Raw genomic sequence first — 26,057 nt, 5'->3', positions numbered from 1 at the left:
ATTTTCGTGACAATCTACATTAATAGCATTTGCTTCAGTTGGACTTTTTCACATGTTTATTATCTGTTCCATAAGATCTCCTAATTCTGTTAATTTTTTTTTTGCATTTTTAAATATTTATTTCAATTACATTATTCAGCTTATTCCTTCCATTCCTCTACAAATCTCCAAAATAGTACTTCCAGCATTGCCTTGTGCCGGCTTAATTCCAATTCATTTTGTAAATTTTAATTACATTAACTCTGCTGGAAGCTCCTTGTGTAGTCCTCTTCTAAATCCAATTTTTCCCCATCAAAACCACTCTACATTTTATTTTGCTCTTTTCCTCTTAGCTATTCCCTGCTCTTTTTAATTATATTCTGTATAAATGTCTTTCTCTTGTATAATTTCTTGCAGCAATAAGGCCCGTGTATGCATTTTACCACATTTTATGAGCCACCTATTTTCATACCATTAATGTAAATGCATATACATTTATGACATTCTGTAATATAAATCTTTACATTATGCCCCAAGCAGCTTCTACATTCTCTTTCCTTAAATCCATTTCCCATGCATTCTCCCATGGAAAATCAGTGTGCTGTCTAATGCTTTTTTTACATTGAAAATTTCTGCTTTCACTGTAATTTTTTAACCTTTCCCCCTAAATTTCATTTCAACATCACCAAAAGCAGTTTATTAAAACTTACCTGGGATATGTTGTTCTTCCATACTATTTACACATTCAATGAAATCACAAAATAACATAGTGCTGAGGCTGTACTTGAGGCTGTGTGTGTAATTTGGATGACTTGATGGCACAAATTTGAGAAGTAGTGCATCAACCTGCTAATGTGGAAGGGGGGGGGTGTTAAACGCTGGAAAGAGAAGTTGAAACTGAAATGATGGGAAGGGAAAATCATGGGAAATTTATTTTAAGAAAGAACAAAACTGTTAATGCTCTGCTTTGCCTTAGAACTAACATCATTCTATTTTACTTTGTAGGGCGTGTTTATTATTTCAACCATATCACAAATGCCAGCCAGTGGGAGCGCCCCACTGGCAACAGCAAGAATGGTCAAGGGGAGCCGACAAAAGTGCGATGCTCACATCTCTTGGTGAAACACAATCAATCCAGGAGACCCTCATCATGGAAGGAAGACAAAATCACACGAAGCAAGGAGGAGGCCCTGGAACTAATTAATGGCAAGTAAAAGCAAAGGAAAGTGAGACCCTAACTTCTATAATCCTTCTTTCTGCATATGGCCACCTAGCACTTCTTGCAATTCTCTCCTTTAATATTTTTGTAGGGCCTATAGCGCAATAATGGAGAATCAGCTGGTAGAAGGGGTCTCCTGCTCGTTCTTCACCCACCCCTTTTGTTTTCAGTTTTATGTTTCTGTGGGAGGCTTCCAAAAATCTATAAATTGCATATGCCCAATACCATATTGTTTCTGGTATGATAGCTGATTCCTGGGTATCTTATATTCCATTATGTTAAGACTAGGCCTTAGAATAGTGAAATACATTTTGAAATGGGGAAGATCGATGGAAGGCTTATACATTGGAGAAAAATGCCTTGTGCGTCCTATCACATTTGGCCAATAAAAGTGTTCTGTTCTATTCCAATCCAATATACTATTCTATTCTGTTCCATTCCAGTATTCCATTCCATTCTTCTTTTTCATTCCATTCCAATATTCTATTCGGTTCTGTTCTGTTCCATTCCATTCCAATATTCTATTCTATATCTTATTCCCATCCCATTCCAATGTTCTGTTCCATTCCAATATTCCTGTTCTGTTTCAACCCAACCCAACTCATCCTTCCATTCCATTCCAATATTTTATTCTATATTCTGTCCTATCCTTTTCCCATCCCGTTCCAATGTTCTGTTAAATTCCAATATTTCTGTTTCGTTCCATTCCATTCCAATCCAATCCAATATTCTGTTCTGTTCAGTTCCAATCTAATCCAATATTTTCTGTTCTGTTGTGTTCCATTCCAATATGTTCTGTTCTGTTCTGTTTGTTACTGTTTCGCCCCACCCCATTCCATTCCATTGCATTCTGCTCCAATCCAATATTCTGTGCTTTGCTGTTCCGTTCCGTTCCATTCCTATATTCTATATTCTATTCCGCTCCACTCTACTCTATTCCAATGTTCAGTCATTGTCCTTGTTCTGTCCCTATTCTTCCTGTCCCACTTCCTCTCCCTGTTCTGTTCCATTCCAATATTCCATTCCGTTCTGTTCTATTCTATACTACTTTCTAACAAAATCTAGGTTTTTAAGACATATTACATCCATATACAAGATGAGATGATAAAACCTTCTTCTTCAATAACAGTACAACTTCATACTGGTAATGGAGAATATCTACAGAACACATACATAATACAATTTTGCTTCTGTTGGTGGTTTCCCCCCACCCCCATTAGTATGATATATTGTTCTTTGCGAAGCCACAGTCAGCCCCTAAACTGGCAGAATGGGGGTGGTGGTGGATCTCATGGCTTACATGTAGTAGTCAGTCCCTCCCCCATTCATTAAAGCTCCTGGGATCCTTTCCTCAATTGCATGTCAAGTTTATTTACCTGACTTTCAAAAGTGCCTCGACTGCCTCTAAAGAGATGCTCCAACTGTCTGATAGGATTACAGCATCCATTATACAAAAACAACCCTCAGTTGAAAGAGCTTGATACTTTGGCCCTGTCTTTTTTGATACTGACATTGCTAGCACTACTGCAAAAAGAAAAATCTTCCATGAGATGTCACCTGTGTTTTCAATTATTGTGCTATCTCTGCAATGAGGCAGAATAGAAGTCCTCTGCATAAGAAAAGGGGGAGTCGTAAATATCTGGTTATCTTTTGATAGTTTTCCAGTTAAGTCAGTGTTTTTCAATTATTTTCTGTTATGTCCCCCTCCCCCTCCAGAAGAAGTAAACATTTCGCGCCCATCCCAACTCTCTGCCAGGATGATTGTTTGCAACATTTGGCATGTTTTTGCTGAAAAAAACCAACCGGCTTATCAGCGTGATTAGGGTATAATGTTTTTAAGTGACACCTTAATTTATTTGATGTTATGCAGTCTGCTGCCAACACTTTTAGACACAGTAAACATACCGGTCTTTCCTCATCTCCCACCATAGTCACAGTGAAGCCAAGCGCTACAAACGCTTCATCGTATTTCCTCATCTTAGCTTTTGAGAAACTTACATTTAAGAACATAAGAGGAGCCATGATGAATCAGGCCAAAGCCCATCGAGTCCAGCATTCTGTGTCACACAGTAGCCCACCAATTGTCCATGGGGATCTTGAGCAGAAAGAGAAGGCAAAACCCTCCCTTTCCCTTGACCCCCAACAAGTGATACTCAAGGGAATCGTGCCTGCCTCAACCAACATAGAGGCGGCACTTGGACATCCGTTTCAATAACCATCTATATGCTTGGCATCCATGAATCTGTCTAATCCTGCCTTGAAGCTATCAAGGCTGACAGCTGTCACGACCTCTTCTGGAAGTGAATTCCACAAACTAACGACCCTCTGGATGAAGAAATATTTCCCTTGATTTGTCCTCACTTTCTTACCTATGAGCTTCAGGGAGTGCCCCCTTGTCCTAGTATTATGTGATAGAGAAAAGAATTTTTCTCTATCCACCTTTTCTATCCCATGCATGATTTTATACACTTCGACCAAGTCACCCCTTAAACGCCGTATTCATGGCTGAAGAGACCAAGGCGTTGTAACCTGGTATCATAAGGGAGGTGCTCCATTTTCTTTATCATTCTTGTTGCCCTTAATGTTTGTCTCATTATCTCCATCTCTCCTCCTTTCTTTTCATCCTTGTTAAATAGTTTTCCATGGTTCCTCTTAGGGGTTTGTTACTCTGAGCTGTATACTATTGTTTGGTGCAAAAAAACCCTACTCCCTGTGGCAAAAATCCAACCACGTTCACCAGGGTCATGGACCCCACCCCTACATCGCTCCACACACATACACACCCAGAGGGGCCCACCCCACTATTTGAGAAACACTGCTTTAAGTGATTCCTGGCTTATAAAATCCAAAGACCCATCCTCCTTCAGTTGCCATTCCCAGCAAAAGAAGGGGGGGGGGGGGTGTCAGTTTTATTAGGTAGACCAGTCCATGAAATCAACTCCATGGGATGTCCAACTCCATGGGATGCCTGTTTTTATTGAGATGATATATACTTCCATATTTAAATAACCATAGAAAAATGAAAGATTGACAGCAGAAAAGGACCTCATGGTCCATATAGTCTGCCCTTATACTATTTCCTGTATTTTATCTTAGGATGGATATATGTTTATCCCAGGCATGTTTAAATTCAGTTACTGTGGATTTACCAACCACATCTGCTGGAAGTTAGTTCCAAGCATCTACTCCTCTTTCAGTAAAATAATATTTTCTCACGTTGCTTCTGATCTTTCCCCCAACCAACCTCAGATTGTGCCTCCTTGTTCTTGTGTTCATTTTCCTATTAAAAACACTTCTTTCCTGAACCTTATTTAACCCTTTAACATATTAAAATGTTTTGATCATGTCCCTTCTTTCCCTTCTATTCTCCAGACTACACAGATTGAGTTCATTAAATCCTGATAAGTTTTATGCTTAAGATCTTCCACCATTTATGTAGTCCATCTTTGGACCCGTTCAATTTTATCAATATCTTTTTGTAGGTGAGGTCTCCAGAACTGAACCCAGTATTCCAAATGTGGTCTCACCAGCGCTCTATATAGCGGGATCACAATCTTCCTCTTCATGCTTGTTATACCTCTAGCTATACAGCCAAGCATTCTGCTTGCTTTCCCTACTGCCTGACTGCACTGTTCACCCATTTTGAGACTGTCAGAAATCACTACCCCTAAATCCTTCTCTTCTGAAGTTTGTGCTAATACAGAACTGCCAATACAATACTCAGATTGAGGATTCCTTTTCCCCAAGTGCATTATTTTACATTTGGAAACATTAAACTGCAGTTTCCATTGCTTTGACCACTTATCTAGTAAAGCTAAATCATTTGCCATATTACAGACGCCTCCAGGAATATCAACCCTATTGCACACTTTAGAGTCATCGGCAAACTTTCCCTACCAAACCTTCCTCTATGTCACTCATAAACAAATTAATATAGCTGCCTATCTCACAAACTAGTGACTTAGAGCTGCCTACAGAGTAGCTATAATTACAGAAACATGTGTTCCTCTTCCTTCTTATAGTAGTTTGGTGAATTAGGGATATTATCTGAGCCATATGTATGTTATCTGGATGTCCTGGACTTAAAAAATGCTTTAGCATATCTCCATCAACTTATCTTCCTAACTATAAGAATGGTGGAGTAATAAGTTATTTTTTAATGTTTTTCTATCACAAAAGGACTTCTTCCTTTTTGTTTTACTACATGGAAAGGGTAGCTGAAGAGCCATTTGTCCATTCTTATTTTGAATCATTTTTACCATGGAAGTGCCAGCTAACGAATTACTTTCAATCCATTTACCTTTTCCCAAGCAAATCAGATCACTGTTACAAGGAAAAATGTGGGGAAGCGCCAAGAGAAGTGGTAACAGAAGTACTTTCTCCATGTTCTCTCTCTCTCTCTCTCCCCCTCCCTCCCTCCCTCCCCCCCCCCCTCTCTAGCATTGGGTTAATTTTGATATATACTGTATATATTGGTAAGACTTGAGAAAACCGAAGAGTATTTGTCATCTGCACTGTTCAATGGAATGTGCTTAGAGTTTTTGTTAAAGTGAATGATAATAACTGGTTATTTCTGGACTCATAAGGTCCGTAAACAGAAGCATTTGAGTTTAGTGTAGAGTTGCTATAGAATTTGGATTTTCTTGAATTTCATAAGTATAAAAAGAATACAGGGCAGCGTTCCCCTTAAGCTGTGCGCATGCGGGCCCCAAAATACCCCCCCTGCGCACCCTTTTCCATGGGCGCACGCTCCCCATCCCCCTGCCAGCCCGCGGGGGGGGGGCAGGGAGGTGTGGCAGTAGGAGGAAAGGGAGCCGCGGCCGCCCCTGACTCCCAACGGTGCCTCCGTCCAAACGCGCCCCTGGCTTCTTGGCCCTGCCCCCTGCCTGCCCGATCTGCCCCCTCTCCTCCTCCTCCGCCTCCTGCCTTGGGGCGCAACTTCTCCCGCGGTGGTGGCGGCTGCGGGACAAAAGCGCTGCCAGCCAGGGGGCTGCGAGAGAGGGCTTTCTCCGCGGGCTTCGGGAATGCCCGCCCCGCCCCTCTCGCAGCCCCTTTGCTGGGAGCGCTTTCGTCCCAGACTTCCAGCAAGGTGGCTGCAGTAGAGGCAGGGCAGGCGTTCCCGAATCGCTCGGAGAAAGCGCTCTCGCAGCCCCCTCACCGTCGGTGCCTCCGTTCCGGAGCTCCGCCTCACAACTGATCACCCTGCCGCCGCCCCACGGCTACTGCCCAATGCCGCTGCTGAGAGAAAGAGAGAAAGGGGGTGGGAGAGAGATAGCAAGAGAGAGAAGAGAAAGAAAGCAATAGAGAGAGAGAAAGAAAACCAAAGAGAAAGAGAGAGATGAAAGGGGGAGAGAGAGAGATAGAAAGAGAGATAGAAAGAAAGAAAGAGTGAGTGAGAGAAAGCAATAGAGAGAGAGAGAGAGAAAGGGAGAGAGAGAGAGCAAGAGGGGGAGAGAGAAAGAGAGAGAAATGACTCTTGATTTAAAGCATATGGTAAAAAGCACCCAAATAATAACAGAACCCCCCCCCCAGCTGTGTGTGTGTGTGTGTGTGTGTGTGTGTGTGTGTGAGAACTCTTGAACCATTTCCAATAGCTCACCTCTAATTGGAAATGGTTCAAGAGTTCACACACACACAAGGGGGGAGGAGACAGAGATGGAAAAAGAGAAGATAATGATAGTAATAGATTTTGGTTTTGTTTTATTATTAATTTCTTTTAATAAAAAAAGGGAATTTTTTTCTTATTTATTTATTTATTTACTTACTTACTTACTTACTTACTTACTTACTTACTTACTTACTTACTTACTTACTTATACTTCTATGCCGCCCAGTCCCAAAGGGACTGTCGCTCAGACACTATACTTTTCCGCCCACACCGAAAAAAAATTAGAGGGAACATTGATACAGGGTGGACATTTTTGTCAATATTTTCTTGAAACTGAGCAAACTTGATAACTTGAGGTCACTAGCGCGGGAGCTACAAAATCTTTTATGTGCAAATCAAAGTCCCAGAACTGCATTTTCAAGTAGAAATTCTCAGACCAGCTTTTTTTCTGCACTTTATCTTTTTTCAGATAGAATACCAAGTAAATGAACAGTTGTTGCTGCATAGCAATAAATGGCCTCCATCATCTGATAAGGTTATAGAGAGAGACATTTTAATCTTGTTTTATATGAGATCCAGATGTAATTCTTATATTCAAGTGTTGTTTAAAATGCATTAAAGTATCAGTTGATAGCCGCTGAGACAAAAGTCCCATCTGATAATTTTTGTGTTAGAACAATCTTCGGTGTCATTTAAGGACAGGAGGAAAGATGTGATTAAAAGTTGTTTCATCCAACTTTTCTGCTGCAGGGTTGATAAAACCAGTTAGGAATGTATGCATTTGTCACTTTTATTATCTTCTTTTTATAATTCTCTGAAATGTAAAGTACTATGGTCAGAAGGGAAGGAAATCCATTTTCTGCCAGAACCTCCATCTGCCCTTGAAATATTCCATTTGCTGCAAAGGTCATAGAAGTTTGCATATAATTATTTAAAAGTGATGTGTACTTTGACTTGTTAGAGAAAGATGGATACTGTTGAGTTAGTGAGAGCAGCCTGTTATTATCTTCTAAAAACGACCAAGTAAAATTATACACAAAAACAACAACAAAAACTCACAAAATGTATTGCAGTCGCAATCAAACAGCTGAGCTTCATTGAATTTCTGAGAAGAGAGGTATCATATCTAATGAACATAATTATAGCTCAAAATTGTTTAAATAGATCCTTTGGGAGCCATCAGTTTGACAGGTGTATCGTCATTGCCTGTCATGTATTTGTTTAGTAGATTTTAACTATGTTATTGCTGTGTATTCGTTAAATACCATTGTGAGGTAAGGGAATTGACAGAAGCTTTGTGAATGTGTTAAATTGTTTAAAGGGATTGTCCAGATTCCTTTATGAGTTCACTTGCCTAATTTGCTAGATTTGGGAGGATTGTTTGGGGTTGCTCACAGTTAACATGATTTATACTATAATTTTTAATGGTATATTTACTGAGCGTTTTTATTTGTTCTTGTCTCTGGGCTAAGAGACGTTTAATAAAATAAAAAAAAATTTTTTTTTACATGCTTTAGATACGTGTGAACAAGTCATTTAAAAGCTGTGAAAGACCTCTGTTGGCATTTACCATTGCGCACAATCAGTTAGAAAATATTCACCTGTAAATCTGATTTGTATAGAAACAAAATGAATCACAGTTTTGAGCTCCTGGAAGATCCCTTTTGAATAGATTTTGAGCGATTTCTGAATACCATTAACAGCTAGAGTATCTCATGATTTGTTTTGATGTAAGGCATGCTTCTCTGCTTACTGAGAGTCCTTGACTTATGACCAGTTCTCAAGTGCTCTGTGGTCATGTAATCTTTCCTGCTGGCTACCCCAGAAAGTCACTGGGGAAACCAGCAGGGAAGGTTGCAAGCTGCTGCCGCCTGCCAAGATGACTCTCTCTTGTCTCTAGGACTGGCTGGAGGAACTGCTGGCTGAAGGCAGCTGGCATTCTTTCACAGGGTTCAGAAATGAAGCTTAAATCATGAAGATCTAGACTCCTTTTCTGCACCCCACCGAAGGAGTTCCTTTCCATGTACAGGGGAGAACTCACATCCTTCTGTGGGGCACAGAAACAAAAACTTACATCTTCATGATTTAAACTGCTTTTCTGCACCCACCAGAGAAATTCCTTTTCATGCAGAAAGCAAAGCTGAGCTCCTTCTATGGGCAGAAACAGAAATACTCACCAGTCCACCCCACTTGGGAAGCCTATACAGAATAGTATTTATTTGCAGAATTGCACAAGCTGACCTATGTAGGAAGGCTGTGCCTTGCAATGGCTGGAAATGAGAGGTAAGTGGAGCAATTTATGGGCGCAGTTGGGCTCTGTAGCCATCTGAGACCTCCAAGCCTGCAGCCGTTTTGCACAAGGTGGTGGGTCCTGTAGCTGGCTGAGGCCTTCAGGGTCTGGTGGTGAACAGTCCAAGGCCTTCAGAACCTCCCCAATCCCCCGAGGCACCCCCATGTCCCATTTAATGACCGTCACAATCACACAAAGGACTTTGGCCTCAATTATAGTAGTAAGCTGAGGACTGTCCTTCATGTAATAGATATTTTGCTGTTTGTGTTGAGCCATTTATATTGCTAGCTTTGTCAAATAGGTACAAAATGTTTAGAAACAAAGCTATGTGCATCACCAAGGTTTTTTACAAGGCAGGTAGATTAAGTCTGAAAGCTTTTCTTTGGAGCTAGAACATTTGAAAGAGAGCAGGCCTGGACTTGCAATTATTGCCATCTTTTGTTCTCTACTGCAGCAGTTTTGATTTTTTTTTTTCTGTTTCTTGTTAGAGGGAAAGAAATGAAATCAAGTGGTTTAGTGCTGAATTATGAATTTGTTTCATTCTCCCCCTTCCCCAAATTATTATTTATTCTCCTTTTCCTTGAGTTATATAGCCCGAGGATAGCTTAATTTGATAAGTTCAATTTGTATCCTGGCAGAAGTCCAGGGTATCCCAAAACCTGCATGAAGCAAGAAATAAGGTGTTGAAGATAATGTTCTCCGCATTGTGATCTTAGAATATTACTAAATTAGCCTTGCTGAAACCTCTAGCAGAGAAATTAATTACCACAAGCAAAGGAGTTGTCTATGTTCTTTGTAGCTGTGACAAAGAGGGAGGAAGTAATCTCTCTAATGGATGAACTTCAGCCAAGTTAGTCAGAGAATAAGGCATCAGGAAAGTGACCTCCACAAAAAATGTAGGTTAGCACTGGGTAGAGCAACCATGAAAAGATATTCAAATGCTGTGATGTCTCTTTACATTCCATTGAATGGTGAAGTGCCTGAGACCTGAACAGTGGGTTTGCCACTGTTAGACAAAGTGCCCATTCCTTAAAAAAAACAAACCAACACCTAATTTTTTTCCTCCTTTCTCTGAGTGAAAACCAGAGGTGACTTTGGTGGGAGATTGGACAGGAGGAGAGTCTCTACTAGTCTATGGAAGTAGCAAGGGAGGGCTGCCCCTGTATATTGGTGTGAGTGGGTGTCTATGAATTCCTCCTCTTGATGAGTGTTGGAAGAGGAATTGACTGTTTAAAAAGGAAGAGACCCCCTGACTGCTAGTGGTACTGCAGCGGAGAGGTGCCTGTTTATGCTAATGTGTGCAGGTGTATCGTAGAGTAAGAGGTGGCTACTTGGTGCCCTGACAAACTTTTGAGAGTTGGTAAAGTCTCTTGTCCAATGCCTGCTCCTCCCAGGGATTGAACTAGAAGACCTCCAAGGTCTCTTCCAACTCTGAACTGAACTGTAGCTGGTTTCTTATCTTGGGAACTAAGGGCTTGGATATTTATATTCTGTTATTCATTAACCCAAGAACCTGAGAAAATGACAACATGGGGATGGGGCTACTGTTGGGGGACAGAGGGAGGCCAAAATATTATGATGGCGATAAGCAAGGTGAGATATGGTGGGAGACAAAGAAGCCAACCACTGTTGGAACAGCTAATTGTGCACAGCTCTGCGGCTCTGGAACATGAATGTGGGATCAAGTGCAATTTTGCTTTCCGCACCTGTGCAGGTAGCAAAATCTTGCATAGGGAGGCAAAAAAACCTCAGTGAAATGTGCCCGCACGTGTGTCCCTGTGCGAGGTTTTGCTATCTGCACAGGTGCGGGAAGCAAAATTGCGCTCAATCCCGCACTCACGCTCCAGAGCTGTGGAGCTGCGCACAATTAGCTGTTCCGGCAGCAGCCCAACACTGGAGCTGGCCACTTCTGGGGGATGCAGGATTATTGTTTATAGGAGTTCCACATTATAGCTTCTCAATTTCAGCCACATTACCCTGCCAGTAGATCTTCAGAAGCCCTGGCTTTCAGCTCCTGTTTCTGAATGCTAGTCTAGCCTAATAAAGCTATTTTGAGGGACTTCAGTCTGCCTTATTTAGGATTGGAATTAGAGGTGGCTCATGAGTTCAGGGATAACCATAATTGATCATGGGCCTACCCCAGAACCAACAACGTGGAACAGCGGCCATACATGGGATCTTGTAACTTATTGGCGCACTAAATATATGATCTGTATTTCTATAAATACTCATAAGAAAAAAGAATCCATCCAAGAATACAAAATCTTCAGAATTAGATCTCATTTTCTGCAGTAGAGGACACTTAAGTTGCAGCTCATTTTATTTAGGTGAATTGATAGTCACCCACTACCTCCCATCCCTTCCAAATCAACAGTTCTTGGAGAATTCAAAGTACTATTTGCTTTCTATCCAGGTGCTATTGATCTCCATAAACACGTCTCACTGCAGGAGAGAAATCAGGAATGTATTTCTGGAGTGCTCAGTTGGAAAATCCTGTTTGAATGCTTAGCAAGTCTTTGTAGGAAATAGTACATTTGATCTTGGTTTTCAGTATACTTCCATAAATTTATTCAGTGTACATCTGTAGGTAACATCTGCTCAATTGTTTTGCAAGTAACACAGTAATGCGAAGCAGTGCCATTAAAGAAGAACTGGACCCTCTATCATACAGTTCCTCCTGAATGGGCTGCCATGTAAGCAGGTTTTTGTTGTTATAAATAGATAAGATTAGAGCAGCCTCTCCAGGTGTACCAGGACCACATTTAGTCATACGGGCTGTGAATTCTGAAAGTTGTATCCTTCTGAAGGACAAAAGGAGAATTGCCCAGTTTCCAGCAAATGTAACTGATAATATATCAAAGAACAGCAGCAGCTGCAGATTGTTGTAGAGTTGAGCTGAGCACTGACTGTTCCTTAATTGTGATGCATACAAAGTAAGCATCCACATTTCTATTGAGCCTCTCTTGAGTCTCCATTTATATTTTCTTTTAGCTTCAAACAACCACTGTTGTCCTGATATAACAGTAGTAAAGAGAGGTTACACATTTCTTCATTGGGACCTATTTGAAAGGCTGTTAGTGACTACTGGAGAAACAGAATGTATCAGAATATAATAACTGAAACGGCTTACATATTAGACTAATAGCATGTGAAAGACATAGAATCAAATCCCTCAAGTTCAGCCTCAAGACTCGTTGAGACTCTCAACAGCCTAACCAAGTTTGCAAACTTAGCATGAAGATAAAATTATAAAGCACTTTATAAGCACTTTGAACAGGATACAGATAATGGAACATATTTGCACGTGTTTTACAAGTAACGTAATAGCCATGTGGAAATATAAGTGATTTTTGAATAACCAAAGGAACATACTGTATGGCAAATAGGGAGGCTTAAAAAACTCAAAGAATGAATAATTGCTGCTTTGCAATTAACCTATCGTTTTTGAAAAGACGTTTCCTAAACTGCAAAGCAGTTTGCTTTTATTTACCGGTATATGGGAGGCAAGATGGCAGTATACACAAGTGTGTTCATCAGGGAGGGAGGCAAGGGAATGATCAAAGAAAAAGTTCTTATGAAATCAAGGTAAATTACATTGCTATAAAGGTAACTTGAGAACAGTTTAAAGCATAACTGGAAGAACTTAGATTTAATATTTATAAAACCTAATTAGCTGTAACACAAAACAAGAGGTAAGTTCCTTTCCCCCTAAATTTATCATTATGCAAGTAAGGTTTTCCAGATTTCAAATTGCACAGGGAGCCAACTTAATTATACAAAAGACTCCCTGTTTAGTCCCCCAAACAGGAAAAACTGAGGGTGGGTGGGGGTGCAGTCAAATCTATGATCATTTTCACATCGTTTAACAGTGATTGTATTTGGAAAGAGAGAATGCTCAACAGAGCTTCTCCTGATTACAACTTCTCCCTAAAATTGGCAAATGGGGGCCCACTTACTTTGGCTTCCTTCTGTTGCCCAATAAATGGTAATACTGTTCACTACTGTTCACTATAAGAAAACAATTCATGCTTATAGAAAAGTGATTAGACATGCATGGGTAACTTTAATATATGGTGCTTTTCAGCTTTATTTTTTTTAAAAAAATACAGTTGTCCTACAAAAACCAAACCAGATAAGATGAAGCTGAAATAGGAGAAGATTGAACTGCAGTACAGAGGGATTTTTTTGTTTTTAGGAAAAACAACAACATAAGAAGAAATAGGTTTTGGATAGTGTATTTTAAGAATAAATAACTTGCAATTGCAGACAGTTTAGGATAATATATGTACATCAAAGCAACAGAAAGAGAATGGTTTAGAAGGGCGATTGATATCCACAGTGAAAATTTTCCAGATTCAGCCACTTCAAATATAAAATAATGCTTCTCCTCAACCTTTCAAATTTCCATATGGAAACCCCCCCACAAAAAAACCAAGTATTCTAGAAAATAAGCAATGTTAGGTCTGTGTTTTATGATACATAGTTTTCTATATGGAAATACTGTTTTTTGTAGAAAAAATAAGATGGTTTTGTGGATCTTCCTAAAAAATGAAAAGAAAATCCTGTGATTTATCTAGATGTACGATTAACAATAACTTCTTAAATAATCCTAGCTTTGTAATTAGAAATATTCTCTTTTCATAGCAGACCTCTGATTCCCAACTCTTTTCTTTACTCCCTGTTCTCCATAGGCTATATCCAGAAGATTAAATCTGGGGAGGAAGATTTTGAATCTTTAGCATCACAGTTCAGTGACTGCAGCTCAGCCAAGGCAGGGGGAGACCTGGGTACTTTTGGAAGAGGTGAGTCAATCAATGATATGGGCCTGCCCTGTAGTCCTGCTTTCTGAGCAGGTTGGGGATATCCATCAAGATTATAAAAGGAAGGACACTGAATTTTTCTCTCCTTAAGAAATAATTGCTTTTTGGTGAAGTGTATGCTAAAGAAGAAGCAAAATGAGTAAATTGATGTTTTTGAATACAGAACAACCCTGTTGTCTGGGTTGCTGTAGGATGTTCTCTTTAATACTTCAACGTAGCTTAATTTTGGGATCATTCTTTTGAAGAAGTTCTGGATATTATGAAAATAACTCTGTGTTCATCTTGCACAGATTATGTACCTAATAATACCTTTCACTACTCAGATAATGCGCTACGGAAAATATGCCCTTATTGAAGGAACCAACTTTTTTACTATTTTTCTTGTACAAAATGTGAGTACACATGAAAGTACATATAGCAACACATGTAGAGAGGAGACAGGGTGTATCAAAATACCCATAAGCCTGGAATGGGCAACTTTTGAGGAGTCAAAAGCCACAACTTGGCCTCTCAACCTTCAGGCAGTTCCATTATGAAATCTCTATTGGTAAAAGAGATATGGCTGAGCTTTTTGGTCTGATTATTTTTTGAGAGGAAGAAATTTTCTAAATAGGAATAGGAGACTTCTAAGAGGTGAACTGAGAGCCAGCTAAGGCATAAGGCTAGACACTGGGAGACTTGAGTTTTAGTTTCCGCGTAGGCACTTAGCCACATAGCTTTGGACTCTCTCAGCTGGAGGAACCAGGCAATGACAAACCACTTTTTAAAAAACCTTGCCAAGAAAACCAGGGATTGGTCAAGGCAGTTTCTGAGAATCGTACATAATTAAATGGGGGAGGGGGGGAGGTAGGCTATTTAAAATTCCACATAGGCCAAAAAAGTAGCTGAAATATGACTGTTATGCTGCTTAGAGCTGTTGAAGAGAATTCAAGATCCTAAGAGGAGATACCTTGTTGAGAGTTTTATGTTGATGATAACAGCATTTCCTAATTTTGGCTAAATTAACAATGCCGCAATTAAGCTTAACTATGGTCTACCTCCCTTTGGAAATACTGCTTTTATAACAACTGTCACAAAATAGAGTACCCCTTATCTGGTGACATCTATTTATAGGTGACTTATTGCAAATGCTGCCAACTCTGTAACTTGTGTATTCATATTCTGTGAATATGTTGTTTTGCATTGCTCAAGGACTCCTTTTGGACTATTTGATGTTGCCGAATATGTTATGTGCCTTGTTAAATTTTCTTTGAGAAATGGAGTTTATCATACATCTTGGGTCAAAATAATTGCAGCATTAAATGCCCCGTTTTCCCGAAAATAAGACTGACCTTCAAAATCCCCCCCCCCCCCAAAGACCATTTGTTCTGGTTAAGGTTAGGGAGACGGAGCTGGAGATCTGGTAAAATGGCAAGAAGAACCCCGTCTTGCTCCATGCACCCCAAAATAGACCTCCCTGAAAATAAGACCAAGCGCTTATTTCAGGGTTCAAAAAATATAAGATAGAGTCTTATTTTCAGGGAAACGTGGTAAAAATATTCTAAACCATAATAAGTGAGGATGCTGCATTGTTTGCATGCATCCTGCATATGATAAACCTTTCTGCCTGCTCTGTCAGCCCAGCTTAATCATTATTTATAAGATGATAATTTGTCTGATGTAGTTAAGGTTTTCTGCCTAAGCAGGGGGTTGGACTAGAAGACCTCCAAGGTCCCTTCCAACTCTGTTGTTGTTGTTGTTGTTGTTGTTGTTGTTGTTGTTATTATTATTTCCCTCTAGTTCCTACCGTACATTTATATTAATAGATCCTTTCTTGTTAAGCAGTCTGCTACCTGAAGATTGTTTCCTTCATGTTAGGTTAGTTTTCCTAGCCTTGGGCACAGCATAATGCTCCTTGAAATGCTATGGATAACCTGTCTTTGCCCTTAGATATGCTACCCAGGACAATTGCATCCATTTCTGGGCCATTGTCTTAAAAATACTGAAATCAGATATGTACTTTAGGCTTGAAAACAAAGTTTATAGGAAAATAGTAGATTTCATCTATCAATCAGTCTCTTGAGCGTTGGATATATCTGTTTGATTTGAAAATAAAAGTTAATAGAAAATACCTAGCAATGTTTCTGTTGCTTTGTCTCTCCGGGCTTTTATGATAAAGTAATTTTTTTTTGTTTGAAAATTAAAAGATGTTGAAGCTCAAGTGACAGCGAACAAAAGTTGCTGCTAGCAGCTATTGGGAATAGGCCAATCAGAAAGTGCCTGAGATCCAGAAATTTCTACTAGGGGGGACATGATCGAAACATTTAAATATGTTAAAGGGTTAAATAAGGTTGAGGAGGGAAGTGTTTTTAATAGGAAAGTGAACACAAGAACAAGGGGACACAATCTGAAGTTAGTTGGGGGAAAGATCAAAAGCAACGTGAGAAAATATTATTTCACTGAAAGAGTAGTAGATCCTTGGAACAAACTTCCAGCAGACGTGGTTGGTAAATCCACAGTAACTGAATTTAAACATGCCTGGGATAAACATATATCCATCCTAAGATAAAACACAGGAAATAGTATAAGGGCAGACTGGATGGACCATGAGGTCTTTTTCTGCCGTCAGTCTTCTATGTTTCTATGTTTTTATAGAGATACATATGAAGCAGATTCATATACAGTGATCCCCCGCTCGTTGCGAGGGTTCCGTTCCAGGAGCCCCCGCAACGAGCGGGTTTTCGCGAAGTAGCGATGCGGAAGTAAAAACACCGTCTGCGCATGTGCAGACGGTGTTTTTACTCCCACAGCGCTAGCGAGGAGCCGAAGATTGGGGGCGGGGCGGCTGTTTGCCGCCGGCATGGAGGGCTTCCTAGCAGCCCCCCAAACCCGGGTTGGGGGTCCGGGGGGCGCTGGCTCTCGGCGCTTTTGAGCTGAGTCCGGAAGCGAATTCGCTTCCGGACTCAGCTCTAAAGCGCCGATAGCAAGCGGCAAGGAACGGCTTGTCTCGGCGCTTTCGAGCTGACCGGACTCAGCTCGAAAGCGCCGAGACAAGCCGTTCCTTGCCGCTTGCTATCGGCGGTTTTGAGCTGAGTCCGGAAGCGAATTCGCTTCCGGACTCAGCTCAAAACCGCCGATAGCAAGCGGCAAGGAACGGCTTGTCTCGGCGCTTTCGAGCTGACAGCTCGAAAGCGCCGAGACAAGCCGTTCCTTGCCGCTTGCTATCGGCGCTTTTGAGCTGAGTCTGGGAGCGAATTCGCTCCCGGACTCAGCTCAAAAGCGGCGAGAATGAACGGCGTGGGCGGGCGAAGGGCGGGCGGCAGCGAGGAGTTTGCGTGGGCGGTGGGGAAACTCCTCGCTGACGCCAGCAAGAGGGGGAAGACCCAGGGAAGCCGCTGCCATCTACGCATGCGTGCCCGGCACGCATGCGTAGATGGTATTTTTGACTTCCGGGTTGAAAAATAGCGAAGTACCCTGTTCGCAATGGTTGGGGACGCAATAAACGGGGGATCACTGTATTGAGATGTTGACTTGTTTCATATGCAGTGTTTCCCAAGAACACTGGAATTTTACTAAATTACTAATTAATTTTAACATATTTATTTTGTATTATCTATTCTGCTTGTTTTACTCATTTGAGAAGGGAAAAAAAAAACCTGTATCTCACATGCTGAAGTTCTCCCATTTTGCCAAACTTGATCCGGCCTTAAACTTCTGAATTTCACTAGCTGCTGTTTTAAAAGCTAGAAACCTCCTTTTCTTTGAAACTGGAAATTTCAAATACATGATGTCACCAGTTTGTAAGCAAGGTAGTATGGGATGATAACATGGCTTCTATATAGAAATGATTAGGGGAACTCTGAAGGAATTGGCTGCAATGGCCAAAGCATAATCAAGGAGCTATTGAGAGGGAATAATCAATTCTTTGATAGGGCATCTTTATCACTAGACTCATTAAGTTTGCATCTTGAATATTTGCTACAAAAATCATTTCTTTAGAAGAGATTCAGAATCAAACAATACAGGGTTTCATCTAGAATTATGAGGCAGCAATGGTTTGAGCTGGGACTGTGAATTGTGAGAGCTTGCATTGGACTTACTCACAAAATATCTGGTACAAGGCAGTGTTCCCCTTAATAGTTGATAATTCTTTTGTGCAACTTTCTTGAATCGCAATGCAAATATATATATGCTATTAGGAGAGTATACTCTAATGAACACAATGCATATAATATACAGACTGTTTAAATATTTTTAATTTGTAATGAAAATAATTAATTACATGTGAATTATACATGAAGCTACAATAAAATACCCTAGTTGTATTGTATTCTGCTAGTTTAGTTGGCCTGAGTCCCTGACTCCACTGGATCAGAAATTGCAGAGAGAAAAATATGTGCCTCACAGTTTCTCTCTGCAGTTGGCATTTCTCCTGGCAGAGTAAACTTTGTCCAGATCTGCTACCAATTTAACCCAGTCATCTTGTTGAAATGAGCTACTTGAAAATAATGGCATAATTTAGTTTAACTAATTTAATTAATTAGGATGAATTCATAGTCTGCACCAGATGCTAGAAATATCCTCCAATCAATACTCATCAAATTGTCAGAGCTTGATAATTGTTTTTTCTCATGTATAAAGGTCAGCATATCTGAATACCTTGATCAATAAAAATCTGAAATTATTATACTGAGTGACCTTAAAAGTATTTCCAAAAAGAAAAGCTTTGTATTCTTAATATAGGCATTGTGCTTTTTGTGCTACTTATCATCTGACTTTGTGTCAGCCATTTCATCATGGTCAATTAGAAAAGAAAGACTCTTAAACTCATGGTTAGTGAAAGTACACTTAAAGCCAAGTGATTACAGTGTAGTTCGGATCTGGATTTTCACATCCAAAGCATCTGGTTAACTTTTCTTCTGTCTTCCTGTACTCCTCTTCCCCCGCATCCCTGGTAATTTATTCAAATTAATTGTTTTGGTAGTCCCTGTCTGAGTGGGCTGGATAGTGCTGCATTCTACTGGGTGACCTTGGTTTATAGCAAGATAAAATACATAACTTTAGAGAAATCAGAAATTATATGTGTGTGTGTCATATTACAGTCATAAAAAACATAGCACCATATATTTTTAAAACAAGCAGATACATCCCAACTCAGGAGACTTGATAGATGAAACTAAGCAATCCACCAAAGCATATCCATTTTTTCCATGTAAATTCTATAAAAACTACCATCTGAATACATGTATACTGGTAATGTTCAGTAACCCTCAGTACATGTGAATATTCCACACAGTTCAATGTGTTGTCTAGTAGAGGTTATGGTGGTTTGCAAAGGACCTGAAGAAGGCTTTATTGGTATTAGGAGCAATTTTGTGGCACGTTTTGTTTTTTGTCTTGATGAGCTTCTAAAAATCTCTATGTATTCCAAGGATGAGAAGTATTTGGAACATAAATGGTCTTTCAGTTGTCCAAAAACAAAGGTTCCAGATAGAATCCACCAGTAATTGCAAAATTAATTTAGAGAAAAACATTTAATAATATTCTCACAAGGATTTTTTTAAAGAAATTTTAAAGAAATAAGTACACAAATTCATATCAATATGCAGGATATGAATTTGCAAGATAGGGGAAATAATTAGCAGAGCTACTGTTTATCATCCAAGACCTTAATTCCTTCTTAAAATAATAGACTTTGCCCTTGATAGTTAAAATGTTTATGTGTAACTGGAAGAGGGAAAAATGAAGTCGTTAACTTCAGTCAAAAACTTGCTTTTTTATTCCTGGGAATAAGTTCTTGGTTTGCATAAAGATACTATTTTTAAAAAATTGACCTTTATCTTCACAAATTCTGCCTTATTGTTCAGAGGCAGTAATTCCTTCCCGAATCAAATATTACCCAGAAGAAAAGATGATTGCTAATATTGGCATTTTGGATTGCAAAGTAATGAAAAAGCTATTAATCACAGGCTGCCAGTGACTGGTAGTTGGGTCTCATTTAGAAACTGTCACTTCAGCTATGGTCTTGAGTGACTTACTGAAGGAGAGAGTTTAGATGAGACCAGACTCAAAGATGCAGTAGCAAGGCTGCTGGGATTTTATTGTCCACTAGATGGGACTAGGAGCACAAGCAGCTCTTCCGTGATAACCACTTTCTGTCTTCTTCTACTCTTTTGATGGGATTACTAAACCATAGTTTGCTACAATTACAAAACCTGGGTTTATTTAGGTGTGAAAAAAGCATAAGCATTCTCATTTAGTCTTTTAAAAAACCAAGAGCAATTGATTTCCTCTGTTTTGTTAAATTCTGGAAGAAGAAACAGAGAGGATCCCCCCCCCCCCATTCAGAATATAATTTAAGAAATTAAGAACTTTTGGGTTGAGAATAAAATCCAAATCAACATTTATTTAAAAGTTATAAATTATCGTGTGCGACATAGCTGCATGAAGAAAACCAATTATTTAAGGCAAAGGTGCATATCTTATTACAGTGGTTAATTAGTATCCAAATTCTTCTGGAAATATGTGCATTTTAAAAAATTGAATACTTAATTACAAATAGTTATGAACTCAGTTATGAAATGAGAAACAATTTAAGTAATTTACTTGAATGATTTCATTACTCTCTTGCTTTTTCGTGGTGGTGATTCAAAAATGCATCCTGCATTTTTAAACCAGTCTTCATTTTTTTAAAGCGACTTCTTTTTTTCCCTTCCAGTTACACATAAACATTAACTATCAAGAGCAACATCTATTATTTTAAGAAGGATCTGAAGGTCTTGGATGATAAACAGTAGCTATACTAATCATTTCACCTATATTGCATTTTTTTTCTTTTAAAAAAATCCTATAGCAGTGAATTACTGCATTTTTCAGAGTATAAGACGCACCAGAGTATAAGACGCACCTTCGTTTTTGAGGAGGAAAATAGGGAAAAGAATCTGCTTACTAGATATTCATCTGGCTAGCATCCTTAGTCTGGTCAGCTTCAGCACATTATTTTATCCCCTGGTTAAGGGCTTATTTTTTTTTTTATTCTGAGAGATGAAAGAGCTTGCAAGCCAGTAAGAGCTGGGAACTTCATTAGCACCTGGAAAGAAACAGTCGGAGCAAGTAGAGCAATGGAAAAAACCCTGCAAAGACTTAGGGCTTAGAAAACATTCTTCTTCACAGAGAGTAACAATGAAAGAGCTTGCAAGCAGGTAAGAGCTGGGAACATTGTTAACACCTGTTAGGGCTGGAGCAAGTAAGCAATGGGAAAAAAAGACCTACCAAGACAGGGTTTGGAAAACATTCTTGGCAGAGAGTAACAATGAAAGAACTTGTAAGCAGGTAAGATCTGGAAACATCATTAGCATCTGGTTAGGGCTGGAAAGAAACTTCTTTGGAGTAAGTTAGAGTAATGGAAAAAAACCCTGCAAAGACGTAGGGCTTGGAAAACATTCTTCACAGAGAGAAACAATGAAAGAGCCTGCAAGGTAAGATCTGGGAAGATGGTTAGCAGCTAGTTAGGGCTGGGGGGGGGAGCTACATTCAGAGTATAAGACACACCCTAATTATTAGTCTCTTTTAGGGAGGGGAAAAGGTGCACCTTATACACTGAAAAATACGGTACATTGTTGTGGTCAGACCATATTGCGGTTGTACAAGAATGAGCAAAACTAGGATTGCAATGGTGGCATGTAGAATATTGAACTGATGTGCATGTGCATGCATTTGCACTCATATTCACAAGCTTTGGTCTCTGTTAAAAAAAATGTTCCAGTTTTGGATATCTTCCATTTCCAAGCCCAGTTCAAAAGAGAAATATTTTACTTGTGTGACTTTTTTTTCTATAAAATTCTGTTGCCAACAGGATTATAACTTTAAATCTTTTCGTTTTCCCTCCTTGTCATTTTATGAGCTAAACTTTGGGGAAAATAAGGGGCTGAATCCATTATGATTAGCCCTGGAAGAAATTTAGAGCCATAATTATAAAAAGTTGCAGATATATTGACAGCCACAAATAAATAATAAATTCTACTAATCTCTCAGACACACAAACCACCAGGAATGTATGCAGCATGCAAAGAAAATGCAAAAAAAAAAAAAAATTCTGACAAGGATTCATATACATGATTTATTCCCTATAACATGCCTTTTCCCTTTATTTTTTTTAAAATTACAACTTGGCAGTATGTTTTGAACACAGCCTACAGGAACATCTCTGCTGCTAGAAATTAGACACAGCACAGCAAGACTAGGCTAGAATCCTTTCTGATGTAGTTTATTTTTGTAGATTATCTGATATTTGGGGGGGGGGGCATTGGAGAGTGGAACTTCCCCATACATACATTGAAGTGATCCATGCCACCCTGCTGCTTGGTTGTATCCATGAAGACCCACCCTGATAATGAATCATGATGGTAAATTGAGCAGCAAAGGTGGTGCATACAAGATACGATAAGAGTGATTCAGGTTTCTGGAATCAAAACATGCACATGCTTTAGATATTAACATTGGTTCAATCACATTTGACCCTGTAGGTGGTGATGTATTTTCTCTCCTACTCTGCATTTCAAATAGTGGACAATCTCCAGGGGACGTGCGATGGAGAATGTGTCAGGGAAGGGACAGCCTACTGTTTTAATCCCAGGAGCTCCAAATATTAGAAAATGTATGCACAAAGCTGGAGCCTTAACTAACATTTTATCATTATAATAGTGGTCACTAGCTGAAAGAAGAATGCATATATGGTATCCAGCACTCAAATAAAATTAATATTTGGATGATATTTTTCAGTAAGATCATCTAATACAGGGGTTTCAAACTCAAGGCATGTGGGTTGTTTAAATCTAGCCCGTGGGGCCGCTCTGGAAACAGCAAAGGACTGACTTGTGGTGCCTCTGCCAGCAAAAATGGAGCCCCCCTGAGCGCCATATTAACTGGCAGCGGGTTATAGGATGCCATCGCAGCCAAAAATGGAGCTCAGGAGTCCATTTTCACTGGCAGAGCGATCAGGGCACCACAAGTGCCAGCAAGAGTGACATTGATCTGGCCATGCCCCCCAAGGTGAAACACAACCCTGATGTGGCCCTCAATGAAATTGAGTGTGTCAGCCCTGATCTAACAGGTCTTTCAATATTTAGACTCTGGCTATAAAGAAGTAGAAGTCCAAACAACAAATATAGAATCCTATATTACAAATTTTTGTGTGCTCATAGCTACTATAGGTAGTCCTTAACTTACAACCATTTGTTTAGTAAACATTCAAAATTACAGCAATACTGGAAGAAAAGTAACTTATGATTGTTTTTCACACTCCATGACCATTACTACATCCCCGTGATTACGTGATCAAGTTTTGGATACTTGGCTGCTGACATGTATTTATGACAATTGCAGTATCCTGGGGTCGTGTGATCATCTTTTTCAAACTTCTGACAAGCAAAGTCAATGGGAAAGCCAGATTCACTTAACAATGGTGTTACTAACTTAACAGCTGTAGTGATTCACTTAACTGTGACGAGAGGATGTAAAATGGACCAATACTCACTTACTAACTGCCTTGTTTAGCAATGGAAATTTTGGATTCAATTGGGTATAAATCAAGGACTATTTTTATAGGCTTGCCTCTGGCTTTTTTCTGTATAGCTAGAACCAGTGAGGGCAACATTTGCTACTTCTAGATGTTCATGCTTGGAATTAATTCTTGATATGGCTGTCAGTTTTACACTTTTCACTTCAAAATTCTTTTCTGTCTGACAGGTCAAATGCAGAAACCTTTTGAAGATGCCTCCTTTGCGCTGAGGACTGGTGAGATGAGTGGACCAGTATTCACAGATTCAGGGATCCATATAATTCTGCGTACAGAATGAGTGTTTTGGCACCATGAATTTGGAAAAGAAAGGGTGATGGGGAAAAAAGGAACAAGAGAACCTTTATTTCAACCATTGGTACGCTCTCTATCCCAGAACAAACTTCATATCTAGCTTATTGTTTATGTCACATGTATATATACACACATATATATATACACATACATAAACAATAAGTGTGTGCATATGCAACACACATCAGTGTATCTCTGGTTCATATTTCAGTACCTTATTTGACATGTTGAAGAAATGTTTTCCCCCACCTGTATTGATGCATGTTAGCTGGGGCAGAAAACAATTGAAACAATGAGACAGTAGCATCTTGCATAGATACAATGACAATATTTTTAACAACAATAAAAAAGGAAATCCCTAGCTGCTTGAGTTTAATATTGACAATTTCTTCTATTCAGGAGACATGTCTATACTTACAGGGTCATGCTTCAATGCTTTCCCTCTATAGCCAACTTATCATAGAGTTATTTATTATAGGGCTGCACTGATGGTGGCAGAGTTTAGCTCTCAATGTCTAAGTAGAATAAAAATCTCCTTTGCCACAATATATCCTTGTTTTCAGAAGACACCCCATTTCTTATCTCTCTCACATACAATTCAGTGTCATTCATTTCTAAATTTGGCCAATCATTGATAAATTGGTTTTGAATGTAAAACTAGAACACTCCTGTGATCTCCCTTTATCACTGTAGATTCAGGAGTACAGATTCCTCATGATAATGTGCAAATTCCACTGGACTTCGCTTCCAACTTTCAGTGAGGGTTTGAGTTTTGGAAATTGCAAAGGGACTTGATGTTGTCTGGATAGGAATTTTCTGTGCTCACCTAAGCATACACCGGACTCTGCTGTCAGTAATATAAGTATAAATTCGCCATATGCTGATTACCATAATGCATTCACATTGAATTAAATCTTGCTGATGCCTTTTTGAGGCAGACAGATATTTATCTTCTACGTTATTTCAGTGCAGCCCCTCCCCAAGTTTATTTAGCCCTCTAAAATTTCATTAGACATGTTAATCATTCTTGTATGTTGTTCTTGATGCTAAAATACTATCCCGAGGGAAGGCCATTTAGTTATTGGCTTCCAGTTTTTTTGGTTTGTGTTTTCATGTTTTCTTTTCTATTTTCTTTTGTTCAGAAGCTGGTCATTATCCATTTGTGGTTTAAGATAACACTGTAAAGTCACTCTTTCTGTTTTCTGCATTGCTTTTTTTCTCTATATAAAATCAATACAATTCCCACCAAGTTCCCTGCTTTTGATCTGATGCAAACAAGCTTTGTGTATATATATATGTACAGAGAGTGTTCCAGTTCTCTTATGTGAGAAAATAAAAATAAATCCCTGCCAACTATCAACATCAAAGTTTGATTTTGTGATATTTCCTTTTATTTTTAATGTCATTGTGTATTATTTTAATGTACTTTCTGGTCAGTCAAATGGAACATAGGATTCAAGGTTTTTTTTAAGTGCAGATCCATAACTTGCCAAATCAACAGATCAAGGACATGCCCCTTCATAAACTCTGCCCTTCAAATTCCTTGATAAATCATCTGTTTTGAGCACTGCTGGGAAAGAAACCTGATTAGTTCCCATTCATCCCTCTCAGTTTGATAAGTCACATGTTTTTCTCGTGATGAGAAAAGTATTGGAAAAGAGAAGTAAAGATTAAGGATAAGTATTGACATGTAATATCTCATCATAAAGTTTTATATAGGCATAGCTAAGGGTGCCTTTTAATAAACGTTTTGAGCAGGTTTCAAATAGTAGTTGGAAAATACTGGATATATCCATCACACTGGTTTTAGATCTCTCTATCCCAAATTCTGACCCAAAGGATTATTATTATTATTATTATTATTTGGGGAAGATACATTTTTGAAAATTGTAATACAATTACTTTTAAATGAAAATATTTTTTATTAATGTCCAATGATTTTAGACCAGGTCTTATTTTAATGCTTCTAATATATAATTGGCTCATGATTTCCAAAGATTTCCATGCTTTTTTCTGTGTATCTTCTACATTATAAGATTACTTTATTCAAAATGAATTTGGAAGACCAAGTATGCCTAGTTATCTTGGTGGAATTTATTTTATAGCAGAAAAGAGAGCCTTTTCTGAGGCTGGGCCTACACTTAAAAAACAAAACAAAAAAACTTTAATGAACTGAAATACTGGAAATGGTGTATTGATGTCATGAAAGGAGGCGTGGCAGCATTTTAATTTTATCCCTTTTTATGCTTGCAGTCTGATTTTTTTTTTTTAAAGAAAGTCATTAGCTGTAC

General features: G+C 39.1%; 1 protein-coding gene across 1 annotated transcript in view; it reads left to right on the top strand.

The window, feature by feature from the left end:
• PIN1 (peptidylprolyl cis/trans isomerase, NIMA-interacting 1) overlaps positions 1-25,133 on the top strand; it is a 41,181-nt gene extending 16,048 nt beyond the window's left edge. The window contains exons 2-4 of the mRNA XM_070741059.1: positions 985-1,185; positions 13,788-13,898; positions 23,643-25,133. Coding sequence (XP_070597160.1) covers positions 985-1,185; positions 13,788-13,898; positions 23,643-23,752 — 422 coding nt within the window. The 3' untranslated portion in view covers positions 23,753-25,133. The remainder of the gene's footprint in view (positions 1-984; positions 1,186-13,787; positions 13,899-23,642) is intronic.
• Positions 25,134-26,057: the final 924 nt, after the last annotated feature.

Source organism: Erythrolamprus reginae, chromosome 2 (genome assembly GCF_031021105.1).
Source record: "Erythrolamprus reginae isolate rEryReg1 chromosome 2, rEryReg1.hap1, whole genome shotgun sequence".
Taxonomy (NCBI): Eukaryota; Metazoa; Chordata; class Lepidosauria; order Squamata; family Dipsadidae; genus Erythrolamprus; species Erythrolamprus reginae.
Note: the sequence above shows the minus strand (reverse complement) of the source record. Positions and strands in the feature narration are given on the sequence as shown.